Raw genomic sequence first — 27,953 nt, 5'->3', positions numbered from 1 at the left:
TGCAGAGAATGTTGTAAGTGACCAAGCAATGTAGATTCATGTACAATTCCCCTTTATACAGGCTATGACTTGCCTGGTAAATACATCTCTTTTATTTGGAAAACGATCCCGGAAGTGTGTTTGCTTGAACGGGGGTTAACCTGACAGTGGAGAAAAGTAGTGAGGAGGCGTTAGTCAAAACAAACAGGAAGAAACCAGGAAAACACTCCGACGAGACGGACACTGCAGGCCGTCAAACCGCTGAAAAAACAGTTTTATATATATCATTTATTTTATTTTTCATACGACATTTCCTCCGTGGCGTGAGGGCGGTTTCTGGTGAACTCCAGTCCGCATAGAGAGCGCTGTTTCGGGGCTGACGCACCAGCAGGAGGGCGGGGGCTGTCTCTAAGCTAAGCTAAGCTAGGCTAGTTAGCACGCTAGGCTAACAGCCTCAGCCCCCAGAAAAATAACCCTTAACTTGGGAGAAACTTTATTAAGAATGAATCGTTTAATATCGGCTTTAACGGAATATTATGATAAGATAAAAAGAACACGTTTTTAGTTTGAAACAAAGGAAAAAATAAGCCTGGCAGTGTTAGCAGTGCTAGTTAGCTAATTAGCTCCTATTAGCGTTTGTCAAAACATCCACTGACAGCAGAGGGAGGAATCAAAATAACTCATATTTGTATACACACACAAACTTATTAGACATGTATTATCATGATAATATGATGTAGCATTAAGTTATGTGAGGCTAAAAGCTGTTAACACGCCTGTTGATGGTGTCTTTAATGTCTGTTTCTGGCGGAGTGTTTTTGTGTTTCTGGGGCTGAGCTGAACTTTTTAATGTATTCGTGCCGTCGGTAAGGTGTTGTTAGCATGGAGGCTCTGGAGCCTGGCAGCGGCAACAGCTCTCTGCGGTTACATAACGCCAGCAGGTTGGGGAAGAAGCTGATGAACGTCGCCTCCTCCTCAGCCTGGCTCTGACAGCTGTAAACAGACAGACCCCCCATCACACAGACAGTCTGAGAGAGACAGACAGATAAACAACAACAAGAACACAGCAGCATGCAGGAGGCCTGAGTCTGCTGCTGGGAGACAATCTGCAAGAGAGATACAACATTTCACTGAAGATGGATTCAAACCCGCTGATAAACGGTAAGAGATGCTGTTTATGGAGCTACTGCATGCTGTGTTTATATACTGCAGGTGTGTGTGTGTGTGTTGAAACCATGCGTGTGTTTCTGTGCAGTTTGGAGGGAAGAAGCTGCAGCTAAAGCGTTGCAACAGGTGTGTGAAAGCTGCTGAGGCCTGCAGCAGCATGCAGCTAAGTGTGTGTGTGTGTGGCAGCGTGTGTAAACTTGCCTCCTGTGTGCTCCCTTCACTGACCCAAGTGCATTAGAGAAAGTATCTTTAGGTTGTAATGATCTCTTTTCTCACTGAAAGGTATAACAAGTTAAATATACACATCAAAATGTCTGTAAAACACTAGACCCTCGTTTTAAATTTAGTTGAGTTTTGTGGTTTCGTTATCTCAAAATCTTTCCAACAATCCAAACCCACAGAAATCTGTTATTTTATTCATTTAATTGGAGAAACACGGGGAAAACCAGATGACCCTTCAGGGAGTGAGGAAGGAAGTTGGGGAGCCTCACATCAAAGAGACAGGGCGGAGAGCCGGTAAATCACGAGAAAACAATCCCTAACAGGGCGGGCAGGATCCCAATACAAAGGTGCACTGTATGCCAGCATTATAGTTAAGAGAAGAGAGATTTACTGCACACTGTCGCTTAATTACAATAAAGGTTTCCCCCCTAAGACAGTCTAAGGAAGGACATGTGGCGTCACTTATTGCATTTAATTGCAAGTAAACAACAGTGGCCGTTTCTCAATCGCGAGTATGCTTGCTTGGTAGCACATGTCTTCTGAGTCACTTGCTTCAGAAGCGAGGCAAGAATCCTTCCTGGCATTCGGAAAACGAAGAGTGGAACAGGCTAGCAAGTGTGCAGGTGTGCGTCATATGAGAGGCCCCGCCTTACATTTTCCGCCACAGATTTGGGGAAATTGGTCCGTGCGCAAAGCATTGTGGGGATTTTAAGGACGCGAAGTCTACACATGTGCAGCCTCGACGAAATTTCCCCCAAACCAACCAATCGGTGGAATTCCAAGTATGGAACAGTCCTTCTGTGGCACTCGATGACGTAGCATCCTTGAAATATTGGCTTGGAAGCCAGTTTCCTCGAGATTGAGAAACGGCCAGTATGCTGGAATTCCTTCTTCTCTTTCCGTTCAACAACTTCTCATGCACACCTGTTTACAAGAGATGAAGGATGTGCATCAATTTAAATGTAAAGCATTAAGAAGTGAAACTTACATTAATCAGAATGTGACTTCAGATACTAGCAGCTCGGTTTCAAGAGTTGAGGGCTGAAAAAGTGTGCATGCAGACTGAAATGCAACCATAGTGTTTGTGTTGGGAATGCAGTGACTTAAACCAAGTTACAGTAGAAGAGCTATTGGTAAGAAATTGGCTGCTACCCTCGAGGCTAAATCATAATTTATGCAGCGTTAACTGCCGTTCCCTTCAGCTTAGTGATGACAATATATCGTTTCCACATCGAGATGCACAATAGTCACATTTCAGGACTCAAAATGCAAAATAACTCAAATGCGTCTAAAGAGATGTCTGTCAGACAGAACATCATTTCATTAAAGGGTTGTAGGTTGTGAAGGAAATGCCGGCTCCGCTTTCAAAGGGAACCACCTATAACAAAATATTTCTTTAATCAAGCAACCAGAGCTGGCTCGGGTTGTTGTTTGACCACATTCTTAAAAAGATAGCTATAAAAGGTAGACGTGGATGCAAAAAGAAATGCACTTTCAGCTGTATAAAACTCTTCAGAGAGATGTTTGAATTCAGATGCACACCACTACCATATCACGCCAATATTTCTAGAGTTATTACTTATTTACAAAGAGAGCACATCTTGTCAAATTCATCTGGTGAACATTTCAAATATTGTCGTTCATTCAGTACCAGGAATGATTCAAACAGTCAAACAATTCCACTGCGGCTGCTCACTAAACATTTTCTACTCGCCTTTTCTTTATCCCTGCCACTTGAAAACTCATGCTGGACACTTTTCAATGGGTATAGTAGTACCAGAAAGTAGAACGTATATTATGTAACCTTAATCCCTGACTATTGTTCAAATAAGGAATTGCTTTAAAATGAATATTTCTCAATGGTGGCACGTGACCTGAGTTTTTTTTACATGCCACAGCTCAGATGTTTCCTTTATTTGGCAGATGACAGGTGCTAATTTAATTCAATATATTCAACCCACTCTTCATACCACCTGTTGAACCCTGAGTATGCAAAACAAAAATGTTAGCTTCCCTATAGCAATGAGGTGTGAATGACTCGTAAAGTGCTGTGAGGGATCGAAAATACCTGATGAAGCACTGTATAAGTACAGTCTATGTACCATAAAGAGTTCATATCGATATCCTATTAGCAGGATGTAAAACATGATCATATTTGAGTAATTCATAAAAAAGGACCTCATTACAGACGTGATGCTCAATGTCTTCATGGAGACATCAGCTGGAAGTCAGTGATGATATATTCACCCGTTGGCGTGGCAACACTGACGCACTGGGATGCCGAGTGTTTGATTAATATTTGAGCCAAATGACAATGTTTCTGACGGAAAGTGTGTCGAGGGGCTAAGCCACAGTGGTGTTGGTGCTTTCAGCAGTATTATAGAAGTATTACTGCAGTATTACAGGAGTATTTGAATTCATTTAAACATCCTTTAGCATTTTTTAAATAGTTTGGATTACTTGAAGCTAATGTTCTACCCCTTAAAATGGTTTGGACTATTTGAATTGTCACTTAAAAGGTTCATTTTAAAATTTTAGAAATGTATTTGAAGCAAACATTTTGGCACTTAAAATGGTTTGGCCCATTTGTAGCTTATGTACTCGCACTTAAAATGGTTTGGCCCATTTGTAACTAATTTACTCGCACTTAAAATGGTTCGGCCCATTTGTAGCTAATGTACTCGCACTTAAAATGGTTCGGCCCATTTGTAGCTAATGTACTAGCACTTAAAATGGTTCGGCCCATTTGTAGCTTATGTACTCGCACTTAAAATGGTTAGGCCCATTTGTAGCTAATGTACTCGCACTTAAAATGGTTTGGCCCATTTGTAGCTAATGTACTAGCACTTAAATGGTTTGGCCCATTTGTAGCTAATGTACTCGCACTTAAAATGGTTTGGCCCATTTGTAGCTAATGTACTCGCACTTAAAATGGTTTGGCCCATTTGTAGCTAATGTACTAGCACTTAAAATGGTTCGGCCCATTTGAAGCTCATGTACTCGCACTTAAAATAGTTTGGCCCATTTGTAGCTAATGCACTTGAAATGGTTTGGCCCATTTGTAGCTAATGCACTCGCACTTGAAATGGTTTGGCCCATTTGTAGCTAATGTACTCGCACTTAAAATGGTTTGGGCCCATTTGTAGCTAATGTACTAGCACTTAAATGGTTTGGCCCATTTGTAGCTAATGTACTCGCACTTAAAATGGTTCGGCCCATTTGTAGCTTATGTACTCGCACTTAAAATGGTTTGGCCCATTTGTAGCTAATGTACTCGCACTTAAAATGGTTTGGCCCATTTGTAGCTAATGTACTAGCACTTAAATGGTTTGGCCCATTTTTAGCTAATGTACTCGCACTTAAAATGGTTTGGCCCATTTGTAGCTAATGTACTAGCACTTAAAATGGTTCGGCCCATTTGAAGCTCATGTACTCGCACTTAAAATAGTTTGGCCCATTTGTAGCTAATGCACTTGAAATGGTTTGGCCCATTTGTAGCTAATGCACTCGCACTTGAAATGGTTTGGCCCATTTGTAGCTAATGTACTCGCACTTAAAATGGTTTGGCCCATTTGAAGCTCGTGTACTCGCACTTAAAATGGTTTGGCCCATTTGTAGCTAATGTACTTGCACTTTAAATGGTTCGGCCCATTTGTAGCTAATGTACCTTCACTTTAAATGGTTTGGCCCATTTGAAGCTAATGCACTCGCACTTGAAAGTTAACATTTATAGAAAAATACTAACCAACAATATCAGGATCATATAGTACAGGGATGGGCAAATGGCAACCCGCGGGCCGCATGCGGCCCCCACCTCCTCTTTTTGCGGCCCTCAGATTAATATATAAACAACGTAATTAATAATAAAATATTTTTTTTTTATTACTTGTAGTACTGATACCGTCCACTAGACTCCTAGTTACGTCGCGAGCTGCGTAGATGATTTCAAATACCGCGAAATAATCTGTGACGCATTTGTGTGTATTGTGTTTGTTTCCCGGGGCAACCCTCACAAGAAACAGCGGCTGTTGTTATGCCTGCTGTGACGTTAAGCTGCCTCTTGTAATTATGCCTTTACAAGCTTACAAGTTGTTTTTATCATCTGAATTTGGTGAAACAAGTTTAATATTCTTAAAACCAAGACTTTGTTTATTTGAAATCAGATGAAAACAAACTGCCGTGTTATCTATGATTACTACGCTTTTCATTCATCATTTCAGCGGGAGGGGGAGCTGCGCTGAGGAACAGCAGAGTGAGGGCTGACAGGTGTCTGTGTGGACATTCCCCTTATTGTGCGTCAGCAGAGACTGGCTGCAAGTGTTTTAGGTTCAAGTTAGGCTACTAATGTCTGGGTTAGTGTTCATGACTTCATGTGTATGTCATCTAATGGTTCATCTCAATACACACACATTTTCTGTGCTTTCCAATAGTTTAAAATAGTTTTATTCCACTGTTTAATAACCTGTTCAATACAAACATGCCACTTGTAAAAATGAAATAAAATGTCTGTGAACTGATATGTATTTATTGAGCTTATTAGAGGATGTTCCCATTTTTTTGGGGATGTTCCCTTTGATTGTAAAATGTCAATGAAGATGTCAGACTTAGTATATTTGTTAATAATTACATACAACACATGGAATTTTTGTGTGTGTTCCAAGTGAATCTGCGGCCCCCTGGTGGCCAGCACATCAATGATGTGGCCCCCACCACCATCAAAGTTGCCCATCCCTGATATAGTAGAATATAAAAAAAATTCCAATTTGAAATGGGCCCAATGCAAAACTATTGTGCTCACAATTGTGTTTACTGTTCCAATGTTAGCGTATAAGCCTCCTAACATTTTCTAAATAGCACAAAACACAAAGTTCAATTGAGGCTAACACAATTCTCCAAGTCTTACTTTAGTGTTTCATTCTTTCCATAGAGATTGTATGCATACGTGTGTGTGAGTTCAATCATTATAGAGGCGTGTAATCGGGCTATATTAACTTAAAATGTATTTCATCTCAGATGTACAGTATTTGGAGACCAGAAACTAGATGTTTTTGTGTGTTTCTTTTCCACATTATTGCTGTTGCTTGTGTCTGTGATTGTTCTGCCGGTCAGCTCCCGGTGTGAGGTGAATCATTCTGGGGTGAAAAGCAGCGAGAAGCTGTGGAAATAAACTGTAAACACACTACCTTTTGTTCTAGAGACACCCGAGGGACGGAGATAAGCTTCTGCAGCCTGTGTGTGTGTGTGTGTGTGTGTGTGTGTGTGACCTGCAGAGATCTGGTTCAGACGGGAAGTAAAGAAACCTTCATCTGACGCTTTTACTGTGTCCTAACTGAGGAGGCTGAACATTTGTTTACCACAAAGACAGACTGTCGCTCAGATCCAGTAGCTGTCAGAGCTGAGATTGATTGATGAAGGCGTAGAAACTATTAATAATCATCCATCTGATCAGCATTTCTGACTCATTCCAGTGTGGCTCTGTTGGTTTTGACAGGCTCATGAAATCATACAATGTGAGGCTTTGTATGGTTCCCATGGTTTTCAAATCAATCGCTGGATTTCATACCAATTTACGTTTTTACAACTAGGTTTAGGACCATTGACATCATGCATGAGAAAATTCAAAAAACGTTCTAAAACAACGTCCATGTAGTGCAATTTGGTGGTCATCTTTCATGTGGTATGCGAAGGATTGAGTCACATTAGGATCAACTTAAAAACACTTTTTCACATTGACTTACATTGAGAAAGAGAATTCTGTAATTTAGTGTATTCTTTATTCTTTGAGCCAAATAGGCTATCCAGGGTGAACGCTTTTATAGCCTTAATTTAAATCATTCGGTCCAAAAATGTGTAAAATGCGCAAACATTTCGTATCAAGTTATTTACCCTCTCCATAATTGTAGAGTTTGATTTCGCAGTATAAGCAGCAATCTACATACTGTGTATTCTGTGTGTGGCACGAATGAACGTCTTATTAGAAGAAATACAAAATAAAAATGCAGAACAACAATGAGATTAAAATGTTAGTAAAGCGAACACAAATCTTAATAAAAATGTACTTTAATTTCTATATGTTTTTGCTAGAAAGGGAAGGAAAATCCGGCGCTTACATTTACTCAAAAATAGTTTTTTTCATATGAAATAACTCCGACTGAATTACCAAAGGTGGTCCACAGGCAGTAGTTTAAGAAACACCTGCATCGATAGAAACTACATATATTTGACAAACACTTCATTTCTTTAGCTGATATTCAGGCTGCATCATAATTGAGTCATCCTGGTCTAGAGAGCACCAGTAGTTGTGTTGAAGTGCCTTTAAGCAGGGCACCTCTTCACATCTCTCTCTCTCTGTGTTTGGGTGAAGTCCTCTCCCTTGGTTACCATTGATGAAAGGTCTCTCACCATGGCGATGGTTTCTAAGGTGTTGGATGGGGTAGTTGTGTAACAGGTCAGCCGATGGTAATGAGCTTCATTAGCATCTCTCCCTGTAATCTGTTTAGTGTGACCTTCTCAGGAGAGTGGTTCATTTATTTTGTGTGTGTGTGTGTGTGTGTGTGTGTGTGTGTGTGTGTGTGTGTGTGTGTGTGTGTGTGTGTGTGTGGTGTGTGTGTGTGTGTGTGTGTGTGTGTGTGTGTGTGTGGTGTGTGTGTGTGTGTGTGTGTGTGTGTGTGTGTGTGTGTGTGTGTGTGTGTGTGTGTGTGTGTGTGTGTGTGTGTGTGTGTGTGTGTGTGTGTGTGTGTGTGTGTGTGTGTGTGTGTGTGTGTGTGTGTGTGTGTTTATGGTCTTCTTAGGTCTTATAGGTAAGTTAACAAAGGAGAGATGAGAGAAAAAATATGCAAAAAATGAACACTTATTTCAAGAATTTAGGAGGACATTCTGCTGATGTTCAGGTGTATATCAGTATGTAGTGTCTCTACTTTAAAGAGTCCTCTCCTGCTGATGTTCAGGTGTATATCAGTATGTAGTGTCTCTACTTTAAAGAGTCCTCTCCTGCTGATGTTCAGGTGTATATCAGTATGTAGTGTCTCTACTTTAAAGAGTCCTCTCCTGCTGATGTTCAGGCGTATATCAGTATGTAGTGTCTCTACTTTAAAGAGTCCTCTCCTGCTGATGTTCAGGTGTATATCAGTATGTAGTGTCTCTACTTTAAAGAGTCCTCTCCTGCTGATGTTCAGGTGTATATCAGTATGTAGTTTCTCTACTTTAAAGAGTCCTCTCCTGCTGATGTTCAGGTGTATATCAGTATGTAGTGTCTCTACTTTAAAGAGTCCTCTCCTGCTGATGTTCAGGTGTATATCAGTATGTAGTGTCTCTACTTTAAAGAGTCCTCTCCTGATGATGTTCAGGTGTATATCAGTATGTAGTGTCTCTACTTTAAAGAGTCCTCTCCTGCTGATGTTCAGGTGTATATCAGTATGTAGTGTCTCTACTTTAAAGAGTCCTCTCCTGCTGATGTTCAGGTGTATATCAGTATGTAGTGTCTCTACTTTAAAGAGTCCTCTCCTGATGATGTTCAGGTGTATATCAGTATGTAGTGTCTCTACTTTAAAGAGTCCTCTCCTGCTGATCTTCAGGTGTATATCAGTATGTAGTGTCTCTACTTTAAAGAGTCCTCTCCTGCTGATGTTCAGGTGTATATCAGTATGTAGTGTCTCTACTTTAAAGAGTCCTCTCCTGCTGATGTTCAGGTGTATATCAGTATGTAGTGTCTCTACTTTAAAGAGTCCTCTCCTGCTGATGTTCAGGTGTATATCAGTATGTAGTGTCTCTACTTTAAAGAGTCCTCTCCTGCTGATGTTCAGGTGTATATCAGTATGTAGTGTCTCTACTTTAAAGAGTCCTCTCCTGCTGATGTTCAGGTGTATATCAGTATGTAGTGTCTCTACTTTAAAGAGTCCTCTCCTGCTGATGTTCAGGTGTATATCAGTATGTAGTGTCTCTACTTTAAAGAGTCGTCTCCTGCTGATGTTCAGGTGCATATCAGTATGTAGTGTCTCTACTTTAAAGAGTCCTCTCCTGCTGATGTTCAGGTGTATATCAGTATGTAGTGTCTCTACTTTAAAGAGTCCTCTCCTGCTGATGTTCAGGCGTATATCAGTATGTAGTGTCTCTACTTTAAAGAGTCCTCTCCTGCTGATGTTCAGGTGTATATCAGTATGTAGTGTCTCTACTTTAAAGAGTCCTCTCCTGCTGATGTTCAGGTGTATATCAGTATGTAGTGTCTCTACTTTAAAGAGTCCTCTCCTGCTGATGTTCAGGTGTATATCAGTATGTAGTGTATCTACTTTAAAGAGTCCTCTCCTGCTGATGTTCAGGTGTATATCAGTATGTAGTGTCTCTACTTTAAAGAGTCCTCTCCTGATGATGTTCAGGTGTATATCAGTATGTAGTGTCTCTACTTTAAAGAGTCCTCTCCTGCTGATGTTCAGGTGTATATCAGTATGTAGTGTCTCTACTTTAAAGAGTCCTCTCCTGCTGATGTTCAGGTGTATATCAGTATGTAGTGTCTCTACTTTAAAGAGTCCTCTCCTGCTGATGTTCAGGTGTATATCAGTATGTAGTGTCTCTACTTTAAAGAGTCCTCTCCTGCTGATCTTCAGGTGTATATCAGTATGTAGTGTCTCTACTTTAAAGAGTCCTCTCCTGCTGATGTTCAGGTGTATATCAGTATGTAGTGTCTCTACTTTAAAGAGTCCTCTCCTGCTGATGTTCAGGTGTATATCAGTATGTAGTGTCTCTACTTTAAAGAGTCCTCTCCTGCTGATGTTCAGGTGTATATCAGTATGTAGTGTCTCTACTTTAAAGAGTCCTCTCCTGCTGATGTTCAGGTGTATATCAGTATAGTGTCTCTACTTTAAAGAGTCCTCTCCTGCTGATGTTCAGGTGTATATCAGTATGTAGTGTCTCTACTTTAAAGAGTCCTCTCCTGCTGATGTTCAGGTGTATATCAGTATGTAGTGTCTCTACTTTAAAGAGTCCTCTCCTGCTGATGTTCAGGCGTATATCAGTATGTAGTGTCTCTACTTTAAAGAGTCCTCTCCTGCTGATGTTCAGGTGTATATCAGTATGTAGTGTCTCTACTTTAAAGAGTCCTCTCCTGCTGATGTTCAGGCGTATATCAGTATGTAGTGTCTCTACTTTAAAGAGTCCTCTCCTGCTGATGTTCAGGTGTATATCAGTATGTAGTGTCTCTACTTTAAAGAGTCCTCTCCTGCTGATGTTCAGGTGTATATCAGTATGTAGTTTCTCTACTTTAAAGAGTCCTCTCCTGCTGATGTTCAGGTGTATATCAGTATGTAGTGTCTCTACTTTAAAGAGTCCTCTCCTGCTGATGTTCAGGTGTATATCAGTATGTAGTGTCTCTACTTTAAAGAGTCCTCTCCTGATGATGTTCAGGTGTATATCAGTATGTAGTGTCTCTACTTTAAAGAGTCCTCTCCTGCTGATGTTCAGGTGTATATCAGTATGTAGTGTCTCTACTTTAAAGAGTCCTCTCCTGCTGATGTTCAGGTGTATATCAGTATGTAGTGTCTCTACTTTAAAGAGTCCTCTCCTGATGATGTTCAGGTGTATATCAGTATGTAGTGTCTCTACTTTAAAGAGTCCTCTCCTGCTGATCTTCAGGTGTATATCAGTATGTAGTGTCTCTACTTTAAAGAGTCCTCTCCTGCTGATGTTCAGGTGTATATCAGTATGTAGTGTCTCTACTTTAAAGAGTCCTCTCCTGCTGATGTTCAGGTGTATATCAGTATGTAGTGTCTCTACTTTAAAGAGTCCTCTCCTGCTGATGTTCAGGTGTATATCAGTATGTAGTGTCTCTACTTTAAAGAGTCCTCTCCTGCTGATGTTCAGGTGTATATCAGTATGTAGTGTCTCTACTTTAAAGAGTCCTCTCCTGCTGATGTTCAGGTGTATATCAGTATGTAGTGTCTCTACTTTAAAGAGTCCTCTCCTGCTGATGTTCAGGTGTATATCAGTATGTAGTGTCTCTACTTTAAAAGAGTCCTCTCCTGCTGATGTTCAGGTGTATATCAGTATGTAGTTGTCTCTACTTTAAAGAGTCCTCTCCTGCTGATGTTCAGGTGTATATCAGTATGTAGTGTCTCTACTTTAAAGAGTCCTCTCCTGCTGATGTTCAGGTGTATATCAGTATGTAGTGTCTCTACTTTAAAGAGTCCTCTCCTGCTGATGTTCAGGTGTATATCAGTATGTAGTGTCTCTACTTTAAAGAGTCCTCTCCTGCTGATGTTCAGGTGTATACAGTATGTAGTGTCTCTACTTTAAAGAGTCCTCTCCTGCTGATGTTCAGGTGTATATCAGTATGTAGTGTCTCTACTTTAAAGAGTCCTCTCCTGCTGATGTTCAGGTGTATATCAGTATGTAGTGTATCTACTTTAAAGAGTCCTCTCCTGCTGATGTTCAGGTGTATATCAGTATGTAGTGTCTCTACTTTAAAGAGTCCTCTCCTGATGATGTTCAGGTGTATATCAGTATGTAGTGTCTCTACTTTAAAGAGTCCTCTCCTGCTGATGTTCAGGTGTATATCAGTATGTAGTGTCTCTACTTTAAAGAGTCCTCTCCTGCTGATGTTCAGGTGTATATCAGTATGTAGTGTCTCTACTTTAAAGAGTCCTCTCCTGCTGATGTTCAGGTGTATATCAGTATGTAGTGTCTCTACTTTAAAGAGTCCTCTCCTGCTGATCTTCAGGTGTATATCAGTATGTAGTGTCTCTACTTTAAAGAGTCCTCTCCTGCTGATGTTCAGGTGTATATCAGTATGTAGTGTCTCTACTTTAAAGAGTCCTCTCCTGCTGATGTTCAGGTGTATATCAGTATGTAGTGTCTCTACTTTAAAGAGTCCTCTCCTGCTGATGTTCAGGTGTATATCAGTATGTAGTGTCTCTACTTTAAAGAGTCCTCTCCTGCTGATGTTCAGGTGTATATCAGTATAGTGTCTCTACTTTAAAGAGTCCTCTCCTGCTGATGTTCAGGTGTATATCAGTATGTAGTGTCTCTACTTTAAAGAGTCCTCTCCTGCTGATGTTCAGGTGTATATCAGTATGTAGTGTCTCTACTTTAAAGAGTCCTCTCCTGCTGATGTTCAGGCGTATATCAGTATGTAGTGTCTCTACTTTAAAGAGTCCTCTCCTGCTGATGTTCAGGTGTATATCAGTATGTAGTGTCTCTACTTTAAAGAGTCCTCTCCTGCTGATGTTCAGGTGTATATCAGTATGTAGTTTCTCTACTTTAAAGAGTCCTCTCCTGCTGATGTTCAGGTGTATATCAGTATGTAGTGTCTCTACTTTAAAGAGTCCTCTCCTGCTGATGTTCAGGTGTATATCAGTATGTAGTGTCTCTACTTTAAAGAGTCCTCTCCTGATGATGTTCAGGTGTATATCAGTATGTAGTGTCTCTACTTTAAAGAGTCCTCTCCTGCTGATGTTCAGGTGTATATCAGTATGTAGTGTCTCTACTTTAAAGAGTCCTCTCCTGCTGATGTTCAGGTGTATATCAGTATGTAGTGTCTCTACTTTAAAGAGTCCTCTCCTGATGATGTTCAGGTGTATATCAGTATGTAGTGTCTCTACTTTAAAGAGTCCTCTCCTGCTGATCTTCAGGTGTATATCAGTATGTAGTGTCTCTACTTTAAAGAGTCCTCTCCTGCTGATGTTCAGGTGTATATCAGTATGTAGTGTCTCTACTTTAAAGAGTCCTCTCCTGCTGATGTTCAGGTGTATATCAGTATGTAGTGTCTCTACTTTAAAGAGTCCTCTCCTGCTGATGTTCAGGTGTATATCAGTATGTAGTGTCTCTACTTTAAAGAGTCCTCTCCTGCTGATGTTCAGGTGTATATCAGTATGTAGTGTCTCTACTTTAAAGAGTCCTCTCCTGCTGATGTTCAGGTGTATATCAGTATGTAGTGTCTCTACTTTAAAGAGTCCTCTCCTGCTGATGTTCAGGTGTATATCAGTATGTAGTGTCTCTACTTTAAAGAGTCGTCTCCTGCTGATGTTCAGGTGCATATCAGTATGTAGTGTCTCTACTTTAAAGAGTCCTCTCCTGCTGATGTTCAGGTGTATATCAGTATGTAGTGTCTCTACTTTAAAGAGTCCTCTCCTGCTGATGTTCAGGCGTATATCAGTATGTAGTGTCTCTACTTTAAAGAGTCCTCTCCTGCTGATGTTCAGGTGTATATCAGTATGTAGTGTCTCTACTTTAAAGAGTCCTCTCCTGCTGATGTTCAGGTGTATATCAGTATGTAGTGTCTCTACTTTAAAGAGTCCTCTCCTGCTGATGTTCAGGTGTATATCAGTATGTAGTGTCTCTACTTTAAAGAGTCCTCTCCTGCTGATGTTCAGGTGTATATCAGTATGTAGTGTCTCTACTTTAAAGAGTCCTCTCCTGATGATGTTCAGGTGTATATCAGTATGTAGTGTCTCTACTTTAAAGAGTCCTCTCCTGCTGATGTTCAGGTGTATATCAGTATGTAGTGTCTCTACTTTAAAGAGTCCTCTCCTGCTGATGTTCAGGTGTATATCAGTATGTAGTGTCTCTACTTTAAAGAGTCCTCTCCTGCTGATGTTCAGGTGTATATCAGTATGTAGTGTCTCTACTTTAAAGAGTCCTCTCCTGCTGATCTTCAGGTGTATATCAGTATGTAGTGTCTCTACTTTAAAGAGTCCTCTCCTGCTGATGTTCAGGTGTATATCAGTATGTAGTGTCTCTACTTTAAAGAGTCCTCTCCTGCTGATGTTCAGGTGTATATCAGTATGTAGTGTCTCTACTTTAAAGAGTCCTCTCCTGCTGATGTTCAGGTGTATATCAGTATGTAGTGTCTCTACTTTAAAGAGTCCTCTCCTGCTGATGTTCAGGTGTATATCAGTATAGTGTCTCTACTTTAAAGAGTCCTCTCCTGCTGATGTTCAGGTGTATATCAGTATGTAGTGCCTCTACTTTAAAGAGTCCTCTCCTGCTGATGTTCAGGTGTATATCAGTAGGTAGTGTCTCTACTTTAAAGAGTCCTCTCCTGCTGATGTTCAGGTGTATATCAGTATGTAGTTTCTCTACTTTAAAGAGTCCTCTCCTGCTGATGTTCAGGTGTATATCAGTATGTAGTGTCTCTACTTTAAAGAGTCCTCTCCTGCTGATCTTCAGGTGTATATCAGTATGTAGGGTCTCTACTTTAAAGAGTCCTCTCCTGCTGATGTTCAGGTGTATATCAGTATGTAGTGTCTCTACTTTAAAGAGTCCTCTCCTGCTGATGTTCAGGTGTATATCAGTATGTAGTGTCTCTACTTTAAAGAGTCCTCTCCTGCTGATCTTCAGGTGTATATCAGTATGTAGTGTCTCTACTTTAAAGAGTCCTCTCCTGCTGATGTTAAGGTGTATATCAGTATGTAGTGTCTCTACTTTAAAGAGTCCTCTCCTGCTGATGTTCAGGTGTATATCAGTATGTAGTGTCTCTACTTTAAAGAGTCCTCTCCTGCTGATGTTCAGGTGTATATCAGTATGTAGTGTCTCTACTTTAAAGAGTCCTCTCCTGCTGATGTTCAGGTGCATATCAGTATGTAGTGTCTCTACTTTAAAGAGTCCTCTCCTGCTGATGTTCAGGTGTATATCAGTATGTAGTGTCTCTACTTTAAAGAGTCCTCTCCTGCTGATGTTCAGGTGTATATCAGTATGTAGTGTCTCTACTTTAAAGAGTCCTCTCCTGCTGATGTTCAGGTGTATATCATTATGTAGTGTCTCTACTTTAAAGAGTCCTCTCCTGCTGATGTTCAGGTGTATATCAGTATGTAGTGTCTCTACTTTAAAGTCAACAGCTTAGAGAAGTCCCGCCCCTTAGCCTATCACGTACAATGCGTTGGAGCTCTAGCCAATAGAAGTTTAAGTTACATAGTGATGACATTATGTTCCTGAAAGAAAATAAAGGAGTCTAATGGAGGCGTTTCAAGTTGGGGGGAATGTGTAGGAGAGAAACTCCCAGGGATTTTAGCCTTGGACCCAAACTGAAAGATTGACAATAAAGTTGACTTTGATTTTGAAACTCTGTGTGTCCCTCAGCGATGGACCCGTCCATTACGCTGTGGCAGTTCCTGCTCCACCTGCTGGAGGACCAGCGGCAGCGTCACCTGATCTCCTGGACAAGTGAGGACGGAGAGTTCAAGCTGCTGGACTCCGAGGAGGTGGCGCGACTCTGGGGTCTCCGCAAGAACAAAAATAACATGACTTACGACAAGCTGAGCCGAGCGCTGAGATACTACTACGACAAGGTTAATACTACTGATAATATATGATTTTCTTCTGTTGTGTTCCAGTTTTGTTCCAGATTTTGAGTATAATTGGTCATAGGTAATGCTTATCATATAACTATAATGGTTCTTGGCGAGCACTGACCTCCAAAGGTGCATTCAAGTGTTCCTCAGACGTTCCTATATACTGAGTGGGGAAGTCATGAGCATTAAGTCGTAATGTGGAAACAACATGGACACCACAAAGAATATGTGTTGTATTTTATTGCTCCAAGCGTTGAAACCATGTTAAAATGTAAGAAATAATAAGGGTTCACGTGAACACATTCTTCCGATTTTTTTTCAACACCCCACGAATGTAGCACAAATGCCCTATCCTACAATGTTTAAGAAAAGTGACACGTAATTTGTGTGTTTACCTGTAAATCGGATCCCAAATGTAATGGGTTCTTCCTTGGCCCCTGCTACACCCTTTAACAAGGTTTCAGAAAATCTAGGTCCATTGTTTATTTGTAATGTGGACACACAAAAAAATACCTCCTTTCCTGCAGTAATAATACCCCTTTTACTGCAAAAGAAAATGGATTCTCCTTTAGTGCCTTTTCTTACAGTTGTGTATTTATTTATGCTTATTTCAGAATATCATAAAGAAGGTAAGCGGTCAGAAGTTTGTCTATAAGTTTGTGAGTCAGCCCGACCCCTCCCTGGCTGAAGGGCTTCGTAACGGAGAGGAAGGCCAGATGAGGGACATCTCCGACCCTAACAGCCAATCAATAGGCCTCGAGGGCGGGACCTCCACCTGTCCGTCAAAGAGCTTACCCCAGGTACACTTTGACTTCCTTCCTCTTTGTGTATTTCTGCATAGTGATATCATCACATACACATAACCTTGCCCCAACATATTTAAGTGACTGTCTCTCATTTTATCAACCAGCAAGGACACTTATGCCCCTTTCACACCAACGCGGTTCCAGGGCCGGTTCGGAGCTAGAGCCTGATAAACACAATTTTTTCCTGTTCACACCGCAGCGGAGCCGGCTCTTTACCCCGAAAACTGGTTCTTACCAACCTCCAAAAAATGGTCGGTCTAGAAGCAAGAACCGTATACGTCCCACTTACGTCGGAGGCAGGGGCAGGGGGAGGATCGGGATCAACCTCCTGAACAACAACAAAAAGCCCACGTTTTGTCCTATTTGTACACAACGATGGAAAACCCCAAACGTAAACTGTTGGACCAGATTTGCAACAAACAGAAAAAAGTTAAGAAGGATTATCGGGACCAAAAGCGAGACCTCGGACGGAGTGACAGCGGTCGTCCGAAAACAAGTCCACATTATGACTTGCTAGACTCTGTCAAAGAACATTTGAAAGTCGCTTGTGACGAATGGGAAGTTTGTGGTGAAGTCGTCCTATTATTTCCATTCGGTTTTGACAGAGCAAAAGCTACGAGCAGCGCTTCAATACAATCGGCCATTGTTGTTTTTGATGTGAGGGGTTTCCGCGCGGTTTGGCTTTATGAAGCAGGCATGTAAACGGTTACGTCATGACGCAAACGATGACGCAATGACGCAGCACCACTCGGGCTCTGGGCGGTGTGAACAAAACGGGGGCTGAAAAGAAAAAACGGTTCCGAACCAGAAGAGCTCTAGCACGGAGCTAGAACGGGAACCGCGTTGGTGTGAAAGGGGCATTAGATCCTCCAATAGCCGCTTTCACGCCAAGTACTTTGCCATACTTAGTTCCCAGCACTTAGTACCCCCATGGAACTAAGAGCCGATCGCGTTCACACTGGAATAAGTCCCTGAGGGAGGATTACACAAATGATGCCGCTGACGTCACTTCTGCTTTGGGTTTACTGGAAGGCTGCAAAAAACTTCACGGCGTATACTGCCACCCGAAGTCGGGGACCGGCTTCAGTAGAAGCTGCTGGGACTCCCAGCAGCTTCTACACCTTCTCATCACTCCATCACTCCAAGTTATTCTCTCTCCGTTGGTGCGCGGGGCTAATGCTAATGCTAATAATGCTAATGCCAGCAAATACAAAAAACATTTCCGAGTTTTACGGGGCGTGGTTTGCAATTCGTCCAGCCAATCAGAAATTGGACCTTTTTTCTCCCCAGGAAAGTACCACCTCTCTAGCAGGGACTGAAAAGGGGGGAAAAGTTCTCATGAACTAAGTTCTCTTTTTGGTGTGAACGCAAAATCCCAGGAACTATCGGAACTAAACGGGAAAAGTACTCCGGTGTGAAAGCGCCCAATGTTTCACTTTTAAAAGTACCTAGAGTGCATTACAAGAAAACTGGAGAGGCTGCTTTCTGTTTTTATATTGTCCCAAACTGTGGAGCAGCCTCCCATTTGATCTTAGAACGGCAACCTCAATTGGAATTTTAAAAAGTAAATTAAAGACCTATCTTTTTAATTTGGCTTGTAATTTGTGTAGTATCACTGTTCATGTTTTAATGTTTTCTTGTTTTTACATATTTTAATTTGATTGTGACCTTTTGTCATATTCTGTAAAGCACTTTGGTCTGCGTCAAGCATGAAAGGTGCTCTATAAATAAAGTGTATTATTATTATAAATGTATTTAGTGTCTGACTGATTATTGATCCCCAGCGCTCGTCACCCGGCGGCTCTCAGAAAAGTTCCCGTAACGACTACATGAAGTCCGGCCTCTACTCCACCTTCACCATCCAATCACTGCAGGCCTCGCACAACCCACAGCCAATCAAAACAGAGCTGCTGATACAACACGACGCCGCCGCCATGTTCGATCTAAGAGAGGTGAGAGATGCAGTTAAACAATATTTCTGATTGAATTCATGCCGCGTTAAGGATGGTATTCGAAATTGAAATGTAAAGGTCCCATGTCATGGCCATTTCTACTGATCATAATTCCATTGTTGAGGTCTACTAAAATAGATTTAAATTACTATACAGCATCTCTGTATAGCATGTGTATTCACTCTCTGTCCTACACGGCTTGTTGGAGCTCCGCCCCCCTCCGCCCAGTGTGCTCTGATTGGTCGGGACGTTGCGAGGCTCGTTGCTCAGTGAGCTGGCTTACTGGTGTGGTGTCCGGGTCTGCGATACAGCAAGACAGCGCTAAAACTCATCCTGAGCACACACACACTCACAGCTGAAGTAAAAACAATAAGTGTGGCTTGATACTGAGAAAGAAAGAGGTTTGTAACGCTGTGAGAATGGGTCTGCAGAGAGCATTTCTCCGCCATCCCAACTCGTCTATTACCAGCGTTCAGGGAGCTCTATGCAAGTCAATGGGACTCCCTGTTAGTTGAACATGTACGCTAAAGGTCCCCCCACTGCGTTTGATAGTGACGCCAAGGGATCCTGGTGTGTGAGGAGCTCCGCATAACGTCATGCGGTTCCCTGAAGAAACAAATGGAAAAAGAGAAATGTCCAACGAGGCGTTCTGGGGCAGCAGACAGGTCTTCTCTGTGTTAGAGTTTTACTCTCTACAGGGTTTACTTTGAGGGTTTGTGACTCTGCAGACCGTTTACATGCAGAACAACCTTCATAACACAAGGGGACGGGTAATAACCGGAAAAGCATGACATGGGAGCTTTAAGTGTTTTGATAATCGACCAGAAATGAACTCGTGCAGCTATCTGCAATGTTCTGCTGCGTTCATGTGTTTTTCTGATATCATTCTGATGCATGAAGCTATCGCTGAACCAGCATTTGTATTTCACTGTGATTTTTCATGCTGTAGTACTGAGAACTTTACATGAAGGAAAGTATAACCCAAAAGTATACTATATATAAGTACCAAAAGTAAAATTACTCTCTATGCATAATAATGAATACAAAAGGATTGTATTTTATTTATCGATCCTTTGTTGTGTTTATTACTTTAATGTTGCCGCTGGTAGAGGTGAAGTTATTCTGAATTACTTACTATATACTGGCGAGTACCATAATAATAATAATACAGCTTTTATTTGTTTATTCCTTTTACATGGCAGTTATTTTAAAACAAAACATGTACACTTATACTGGTTTTTATAGTGCATGGTGGAAAGGAGCAGGGAGAAGAACATCTTATTTTACCAGCCCCTTCTTGAAAATAAATAAAATGAAATAACCATAATAAAATAAAAGCAATATTTCAGTCACAGTCTCTTTTGCACTTTTCTTGTATTTGTATCTGCTATGTTTGCAAATGTCATTTTCTTAATGTTTTATGTGAGGGACTGCGGATGGAAAGTAGCTCAAAGCTAAATTACGCTTGGCACATTTATTGTTTTAAGTGTTCATTAATGTGCAAATAAACGATTAAAATAAAATAAATGAACAGTTGCTGAAACATAAAACCAGAACACAATCAAAAGTAAACTTCATACCGTCTAATTACGCTTTCTTTATACATTTTCTTAAACATACAAATGTTCTTACAGCCCTTTAAATCATTCAATCTTTATGCCAAGGGACACTCATCTGCTTTAAAGTAGTACGTGCAAACTGATGCTTAACCTCCTCTCTCAATCCCTCCTCCTCCTCCTCCTCCTCCTCCTCCTCCTCCTCCTCCTCCTCCTCCTCCTCCTCCTCCTCCTCCTCCTCCTCCTCCTCCTCCTCCTCCTCCTCCTCCTCCTCCTCCTCAGGTCTGTGTGATATCAGAGTCTCCTCCGTCAGTAGGAGGTTCGATGGACTCGGCTCTGCAGGTGATCGTCACTCAGCCGTCTCCGTGTGCCACTCCGGCTCTCAGCCCGCAGATACCCACAAACGCCACCAGCCAATCACAGGTCAGCACCGAGCTAAAGTCAATGTCCTCGGATGCTAAAAACATTTATTTGGTTAAAACAGGAGAGCATTTAACATTTTGTTCTACGACATCAAATATGTCGGTAAATCCCCCACTGGTGAATTTAAAAACAGGCGGTTGCTAACAAGTGTCTACATGAGACGACTAAACGCCATCATGCCCAACATTAGCCACCTTTAGCTTAGCGGTGGTGACGTGAAGTCATGTGACCGTGCTGTAGTTCCTTTATAGCCCAACATTCGCCGCCTTTAGCTTAGCGGTGGTGACGTGAAGTCATGTGACCGTGCTGTAGTTCCTTTATAGCTCAACATTAGCCACCTTTAGCTTAGCGGTGTTGACGTGAAGTCATGTGACAGTGTTGTAGTTCCTTTATAGCCCAACATTAGCCTCCTTTAGCTTAGCGGTGGTGACGTGAAGTCATGTGACCGTGCTGTAGTTCCTTTATAGCCCAACATTAGCCGCCTTTAGCTTAGCGGTGGTGACGTGAAGTCATGTGACCGTGCTGTAGTTCCTTTATAGCCCAACATTCGCCGCCTTTAGCTTAGCGGTGGTGACGTGAAGTCATGTGACCGTGCTGTAGTTCCTTTATAGCTCAACATTAGCCACTTTTAGCTTAGCGGTGTTGACATGAAGTCATGTGACAGTGCTGTAGTTCCTTTATAGCCCAACATTAGCCTCCTTTAGCTTAGCGGTGGTGACGTGAAGTCATGTGACCGTGCTGTAGTTCCTTTATAGCCCAACATTAGCCACCTTTAGCTTAGCGGTGGTGACGTGAAGTCATGTGACCGTGCTGTAGTTCCTTTATAGCCCAACATTAGCCACCTTTAGCTTAGCGGTGGTGACGTGAAGTCATGTGAGCGTGCTGTAGTTCCTTTATAGCCAACATTAGCCACCTTTAGCTTAGCGGTGGTGACGTGAAGTCATGTTACCGTGCTGTAGTTCCTTTATAGCCCAACATTAGCCACCTTTAGCTTAGCGGTGGTGACTTGAAGTCATGTGACCGTGCTGTAGTTCCTTTATAGCCCAACATTAGCCACCTTTAGCTTAGCGGTGGTGACGTGAAGTCATGTGACCGTGCTGTAGTTTCTTTATAGCCCAACATTAGCCGCCTTTAGCTTTGCGGTGTTGACGTGAAGTCATGTGACCGTGCTGTAGTTTCTTTATAGCCCAACATTAGCCACCTTTAGCTTAGCGGTGGTGACGTGAAGTCATGGGACCGTGCTGTAGTTCCTTTATAGCCCAACATTAGCCGCCTTTAGCTTAGCGGTGGTGACGTGAAGTCATGTGACCGTGCTGTAGTTCCTTTATAGTCCAACATTAGATTTTTATTTCTGGAGATTGCGCTTGCACTTCAAAAATGATATAAAGATGTGTTAATAAATGTTTGTTTACCATGGAGTTTATTTTCTGCAATCCAATAGTCATGGTCAATAATCCTCCCTGCTCCACTCTCTTTGTCCCAGTAACAAACTGGTCCTTAACCACTACTTGTTGCACTCATCCTTCCATCCTCTGTATTCAAAACCCCTCGTCTCTTTTTTCCCCAGATTCCTCTGCCTCCCGCTCTAAACGACCCTCCCCAGATTTATCTCACCAGTGTTGGGGATCCTTCCTCTCTCACCCCCATTATCCCCATCGGAGGGTCCAGTCCTGTGCCCCCCCCTCACATATCCATGGCTCCTCAGATGCAGGAAGAGTGTCAGGGAATCACCAATAATGCCAGCTACCCTCCTCACCCCCAATCTGCTCCTCACCCGAATCATCAGCCTGTTTTTGTCATCATCAAACCCCCTCCCACACAGCAAATTCAGCATCAGGCGGCCATGACGGCTTCTCCTCTCTCCGTCGCTCCTCTTCCTCCATCTTCTGCCCGTCCTCTTCCTCTTTCACCTTCTTCTGTCCGTCCTCCTCCTCCTCCTCCCATTGTCATCAAGGAGGAGAACCTGCCGTCGGAAGAGGAGGAGCTGCTGAAGATGGTGTCTCTGGAGGAGAAACAGGTGGAGGAGGTGAGAGAGAGAATAATCTCATATTTTCAGAATGTTCTGGATAATTTTTTTTTAGATATTTTACAAAAATGTCAAAATTGAAATGTCCTCAATTATCTTTTCATATATTTCTTGGGTTAATTTTCTCATATTTTTTAGATGCTATACTCAGGGCTGCACATAACTGGTGCGCAGGTGCGCATGCGCACCTCCACCAAAAAAAGAGCACCGGGTCATTTGAAAAAAGGCGCATTGTTGGCGTACCAACATTGAGAGAGAGAGGGAGAGAGAGAAAAGAGAGAAGAGGGAGAAGAGAAAAGAGAGGAGAGAGAGAGAAAGATATTTGCGAGTTGCATATGAACCTATGATATGAACTCAGGGTCGGCCCGTAGCACTGGCGTTGCGCTGGCAGCTCTGGGAGGGAAAAATAATTTTTTGACCGTTGGGTCTCATCCTAATTTTCGGCCTTGATGTAACAATATTCATAATTAAGTAAATGTAACACCCTTTTCATCCCGGTTACACGTTTCATTTGCCCTGTACGATGGGCGCTGTAAGTGATGAAAATGGGGATGTTGGCTTATCTGGCGCCCGCAGCTCACAGCCAAAATGAGCGTGGGAGAGAGGGAGGGTGCACCGGTACCGGCGCTGTTGTTATTAGAATCTGCTAGCTGCTCTAACGGATGTAAGAAGAAGATGTTTCTACAATAATGTGGAGGGAGAGTCCTCTCCAGTCAGACTGAGAGGCTGATAACTACAGCTCAGTGAGGTAGAGGACTCTTGAGTGTTTAGATAGTTCACTTTAGTCTAAGTTCAAACGGTTTGGTCACAATTTATGTAAACACATATTTCCAAGGCACTCCTTTATAATTATTGGGATAAACAGGTTTGAAATCATTCCAATGTATACTATAGGACAGTAACCAAACATATCCTTTAAAACTGGAGAGATAACAAAAAATAAATGCATAAATAAATAAATGTTAAAGGTGGGCTACCTCACCTTTAACATTTATTTATTTATGCATTTATTTTTTGTTATCCTTTGTTTTTTGTTATATGTAAGTTTGAGAAACCGGCTCGAGATACACTTGTTATATTCCATGGAATGCTCTTAACATCCCGATAGCAATGAATATCTGAAGTGCTTTGACAAAAAATCCATTAAAAAATGTCATCTGTGGAAGCCGTGGCGCTGTAAAAAGCACGACCAAGTTTAGCTGGCCCGGCTAAACGGATTGGATTGCCGCCCTGCCTGTCAGCCTTCCATCTCGTGCAGGCACAAATGTATCTCGTGCCATCATTGGGCGTGCATTGCGCGTTCATGTGTGTTGGAGGAGGTGCTCTGTAAGGAAGGGGCGGATTATTTTCGGCTGTGTACTTTCAAATGTTAGTGCACTCGAGCCAGTTTCTGAAACTTACCTACCCAACCTTTAAGGTAAAATAAGTTACATTCATTTGTTATTGGCTATGGTAGGTTATTGGTTATGTTCACATACTTATTTGATTACATCCACTTGTCTAAGATGACAACAGAGACTTTCGACCCAAACCCAGCTGTTGACTTGTGGATGCAAGCATCTAATCGCAGACTCAACCAGAGAGAAAGAAGTAGGCCTACATCATCAGCTACCATGTCTGACAGAGAGGAAGACAGTGAGGAGAACAGTCAGGAGGGTAGTGATGACAGCTTGTAGGATTACTGCTCGTGCTAATGTTGTCTTGTGTTCACCTCTGCATGTGTGTTCTGTGTTCACCTCTGCATGTGTGTTCTGTGTTCACCTCTGCATGTGTGTTCTGTGTTCACCTCTGCATGTGTGTTCTGTGTTCACCTCTGCATGTGTGTTCTGTGTTCACCTCTGCTTGTGTGTTCAGTGCCGTGTGTCTGGCAAATAAAGACCCCCTCAAAAGTTACGGTTTATTTCATTTTAAGGATGAGCACCAAGCAACATCTGCAGGTGCTCCTTTGAGAACCAGGGAAAAAAAGTTATGTGCACCCCTGGCTATACTCTCATATTAGTCTCATAGTCTATCTAGTCTAATCTTATAGTCTCATATTTAGATTTTCTTCATATTTGATCATTTTGTGATTGTAAAAACGAACAAAAAGATCACAGGCATCACAGAGAGTCCAGATGTCTGCTGTCTCGTTCCTCAGACTGATGACCTGTTCGTCTCTCTGCTCCTCCTCCAGGTCCCTCAGCTGACCTGTCGCTCGAGGGAACTAGAGCCCCCCATCACCATCGTGGAGAGCCCCCCCCCCCCCTGCATGGAGCCGGGGGTCGGAGGTCAGCAGCCTGCAGGCGAGGGCAAGGACACGCTAACAGGTAACGGGAAACTGTTCTCACCGAGGAGTTTCTCACAAAGAGAGAATGTACCGAGGCTTTCATTGAACCATCACCATTATGTAGATTCTGTGATGAGGAAGAGGAAGAGGAAGAACAGATGCATTTATTTATCAAGTCTGTGGTCTTAAGGCCCTGACACACCGAGCCGATTTCGGCCGTCGATGAGCGTCCTGTCGCCCTACTCAGATTGGTGTGTCCCGCCTCGTCGTGTCTTTTCGGCCGTGCCGGGCTGTCGGAAAAATAAATCACTCTGATTGGCTGTTCAGCTTAGCGAATCAGTGCATGAGAAGCGAAACGGAAGTGAAGAAGGCACACAGATGGCTATTTTTCATTTTCCAGTACCGCACTAAACATGTTTTCGATTATAAGTGGTGATGTGAAACAGTCTGTGATGGACGAGAGCGAAAATGGAACGCACGCTATTTGTTGTGTGTATATATCACGCAGTCTGTCTTCCGGTTGCCTCTTTTGAATGACGAATACACACTACCGCCGCCTGCTGGTAAGGAGAGTTATTGCAAGACGCAGGAGACGTGAGGCGACACAACAGTCGGGTCCGTCGGGACGTGTTCTTTGGTGTCAGTTTGGTGTGTCGGGGCCTTTAGACTCAAAATTGGCTGAAGACACTCAATATTGAATTTACACCCTTTCATATTTTATTTGGGCTTTTTAGATGAAGACAGCACACAGTTAATAAACACAACTATTCTTCTGGCTAAAATACATATTTTTAAAAGTCAATCAAGGAGTAATCTTAATGTAAAGTGTTTGAAGAGTAGATTCAAAATACAATTTCATTTGGAAAAGATTATTGCCACAAAAAATCAACACGCCATGACGTGGGAAATAATGAGCTCTAACGAAGAGTGGGATTAAAGGAACTATAAATATGCCATGTTGTGTTTTTGGTTGTCAATTTATTTTTGTTTGTGAAATGTTGAAGTGGTCCTACTGACTGTATCTTTATTTCTTCTGCTTTTGTTGTTTTGTTTTTGTCTGAGATGGGAATGTCATCTCCTATATGTTATGTCCATGTTTGTGTCTTAAGATAAAAAAATAAAAAATCATGCTTTCACAGTGAGATGTTTCTGTCCCTCCGCCCCCCCGGTGACCCCCTTCTCAGCGATGACTCCTCATGTGACTTCAGACGCTGTTCCTCCAAAACCAAAGAAGCCCCGAGGCCTCGAGCTGCCCTCCTCCCCCTCCCTCCCCCCCGGCCTCTCCCTGGATAAGGTTTGCACGAAACACTTGACATATAAACACACAGAGATGGCAAAAGTACACACATCCTTTACTCAAGTAGAAGTACAGATACTCGTGTTTAAAAATACTCTGGTGAAAGTAGAAGTACTGACTAAACTTCTTTACTCAAGTCAAAGTAAAGAGGCTTTGAAGTGTACTTCAGCAAAAAGTACCCATAACTAGCAGCTGTTTTAAAGAGTACCTGACCTCCCTTTATATTAATAGAACAATAATGTCATTGTTAGCTAATGAATGTTTCCATGCTGAACAACGGCAACATGACAACGTTTCCATTGGTCCCTCTTCTTTAGAGAAGACCAGGAAATGATGGATACACGGATCGTGTTCAAATCAATAGGCACGCAATGACTCTAAAGAATAATGATCACGCACCAAACACACATTCAAAAGAATAACTTGGAATACACTATAATAAAACAACCTATTACTAAACATAGGGTTTTATATATACGTAATACAAGTGTACAGTGAGTTGTTATTGGCCAATAAATGTATATTAGCTTCTAGGATTTAGGTCAAGCAGGTAGAAAGGTAGAGCCTGTGAGATCACTTCCTGTTTCCCTCTGCAGGTGAACGCAGCTGTTAACAGCTTATTGGCTCCTGGATCTGCGACCAACACACTCACCCCGTCTGTCATCACCTCCCACTGTCTGGTAAACACTGTGTGTGTGTGTGTGTGTGTGTGTGTGTGTGTGTGTGTGTGTGTGTGTGTGTGTGTGTGTGTGTGTGTGTGTGTGTGTGTGTGTGTGTGTGTGTGTGTGTGTGTGTGTGTGTGTGTGTGTGTGTGTGTGTGTGTGTGTGTGTGTGTGTGTGTGTCACAAAAAGTCTTCATATATTGAAATTAAACGCACCTAAGCTTTGCAGTGTTTTTCCTGTTGTTCTAATGTGTGTGTGTATTCAGACTCCGGTCCTGTTGACTCCCAGTCCTCTTCCCTCCACCATCCACTTCTGGAGCACCCTGAGCCCCATCGCTCCTCGCTCTCCGGCCAAACTCTCCTTCCAGGTAATACCTGCTCTTAAGACAAATCCCTCTTCAAAATCCTTCATCCCCTCAAACCTTTAAATTATTTTTTAACTTGATTATTTATTTACTTATTTACTGTGATGCTATGAACTATTTATCGTGCAAATTACAGCCAGGTCACGCGTGACTACCTGCACTATAATATCTCACATGGTAGATTCAGTTCAATGCAGATTTCCCAACAACACTTTCCTTATTTTTATTTGAAATAACACAAATACAATATGTTCTTTCACAATAAAAGCATCAAAGGAAAATCAGTTATTATGCTCCTCAAGTTGATAGGGGAGTTTTATTTTGAAAACATCTGCAGAAAAGTGTGTTTTTCTTCATTAGAAATGTAAAAGCGATTTAAAAACTTTTGGAAACTGAACAATCTGGTGCCACTAAATGTTTTTAAAGCTCGGTTGGATGCTACTCAATCGGAAGCTATTGGTACCTGTTTATGTGGATAATTCTCTAAATGATGCTGTATGATGTCCTTTTGTTGTTCTATTTATGTTTCATGTGGAACTACTTGAGCAGGTCTCCCTTGAAAAAGAGATCAATGATCTCAATGGGATTTATCTGTATAAATAAAGGTTTGAAATGAAATGAAAAAAAAACAGCCTCGATTTTTAGAATGAAAACCGTTTTAGTGTTAAAAATAAGAGACATTAACACATTCATAACTTGATTCTGAAATGATCAAGACAAACGGTCAACGTAAGACTTCTTACTCAAATATCATGAAAATATAAAAAGGTGAAATTAGAAATGCTTCCTGGTTCAATGACGGTTCATTCCTGTAAATGCTCCTTTCTGCTGTTCGTCATTTTAGTTTGAAGCTCTAAGTACGTGACAGGAAGTGTTTCAGGTTATTCTCTGCAGCTTGATTGTGGCGTATGAAACTGACCAACATCAGGGCTCGACATTGCAAATGGCCCGCTGGC

The 27,953-nt window shown here is 41.9% G+C and overlaps 1 protein-coding gene across 3 annotated transcripts; it reads left to right on the top strand.

Annotated features, from left to right (window-relative positions):
- The first annotated feature begins 135 nt into the window (after nucleotides 1-135).
- On the top strand, nucleotides 136-27,075 carry elk1 (ETS transcription factor ELK1). 3 transcript variants are annotated; one of them, XM_034197330.1, is made up of 11 exons: nucleotides 136-1,140; nucleotides 1,235-1,272; nucleotides 15,433-15,641; nucleotides 16,259-16,444; nucleotides 18,235-18,402; nucleotides 20,241-20,381; nucleotides 21,949-22,407; nucleotides 24,581-24,713; nucleotides 25,813-25,967; nucleotides 26,567-26,650; nucleotides 26,899-27,075. In XM_034197330.1, the coding sequence occupies exons 3-11, from the start codon at nucleotides 15,435-15,437 to the stop codon at nucleotides 27,058-27,060; spliced, it is 1,695 nt and encodes a 564-aa protein (XP_034053221.1). In that variant the 5' UTR covers nucleotides 136-1,140; nucleotides 1,235-1,272; nucleotides 15,433-15,434; the 3' UTR covers nucleotides 27,061-27,075. The 3 variants fall into 3 exon arrangements, with proteins under 3 accessions (XP_034053221.1, XP_034053220.1, XP_034053218.1); XM_034197329.1 differs by lacking the exon at nucleotides 1,235-1,272 and having other exon boundaries at nucleotides 21,949-22,398; XM_034197327.1 differs by lacking the exon at nucleotides 1,235-1,272.
- The last annotated feature ends 878 nt before the right edge of the window (nucleotides 27,076-27,953 follow it).

This window comes from Gymnodraco acuticeps, unplaced genomic scaffold (assembly GCF_902827175.1).
Source record: "Gymnodraco acuticeps unplaced genomic scaffold, fGymAcu1.1, whole genome shotgun sequence".
In the NCBI taxonomy this organism is placed as follows: domain Eukaryota; kingdom Metazoa; phylum Chordata; class Actinopteri; order Perciformes; family Bathydraconidae; genus Gymnodraco; species Gymnodraco acuticeps.
The sequence above is the reverse complement of the archived record's forward strand: the minus strand, read 5'-3'. Positions and strand labels throughout refer to the sequence as shown.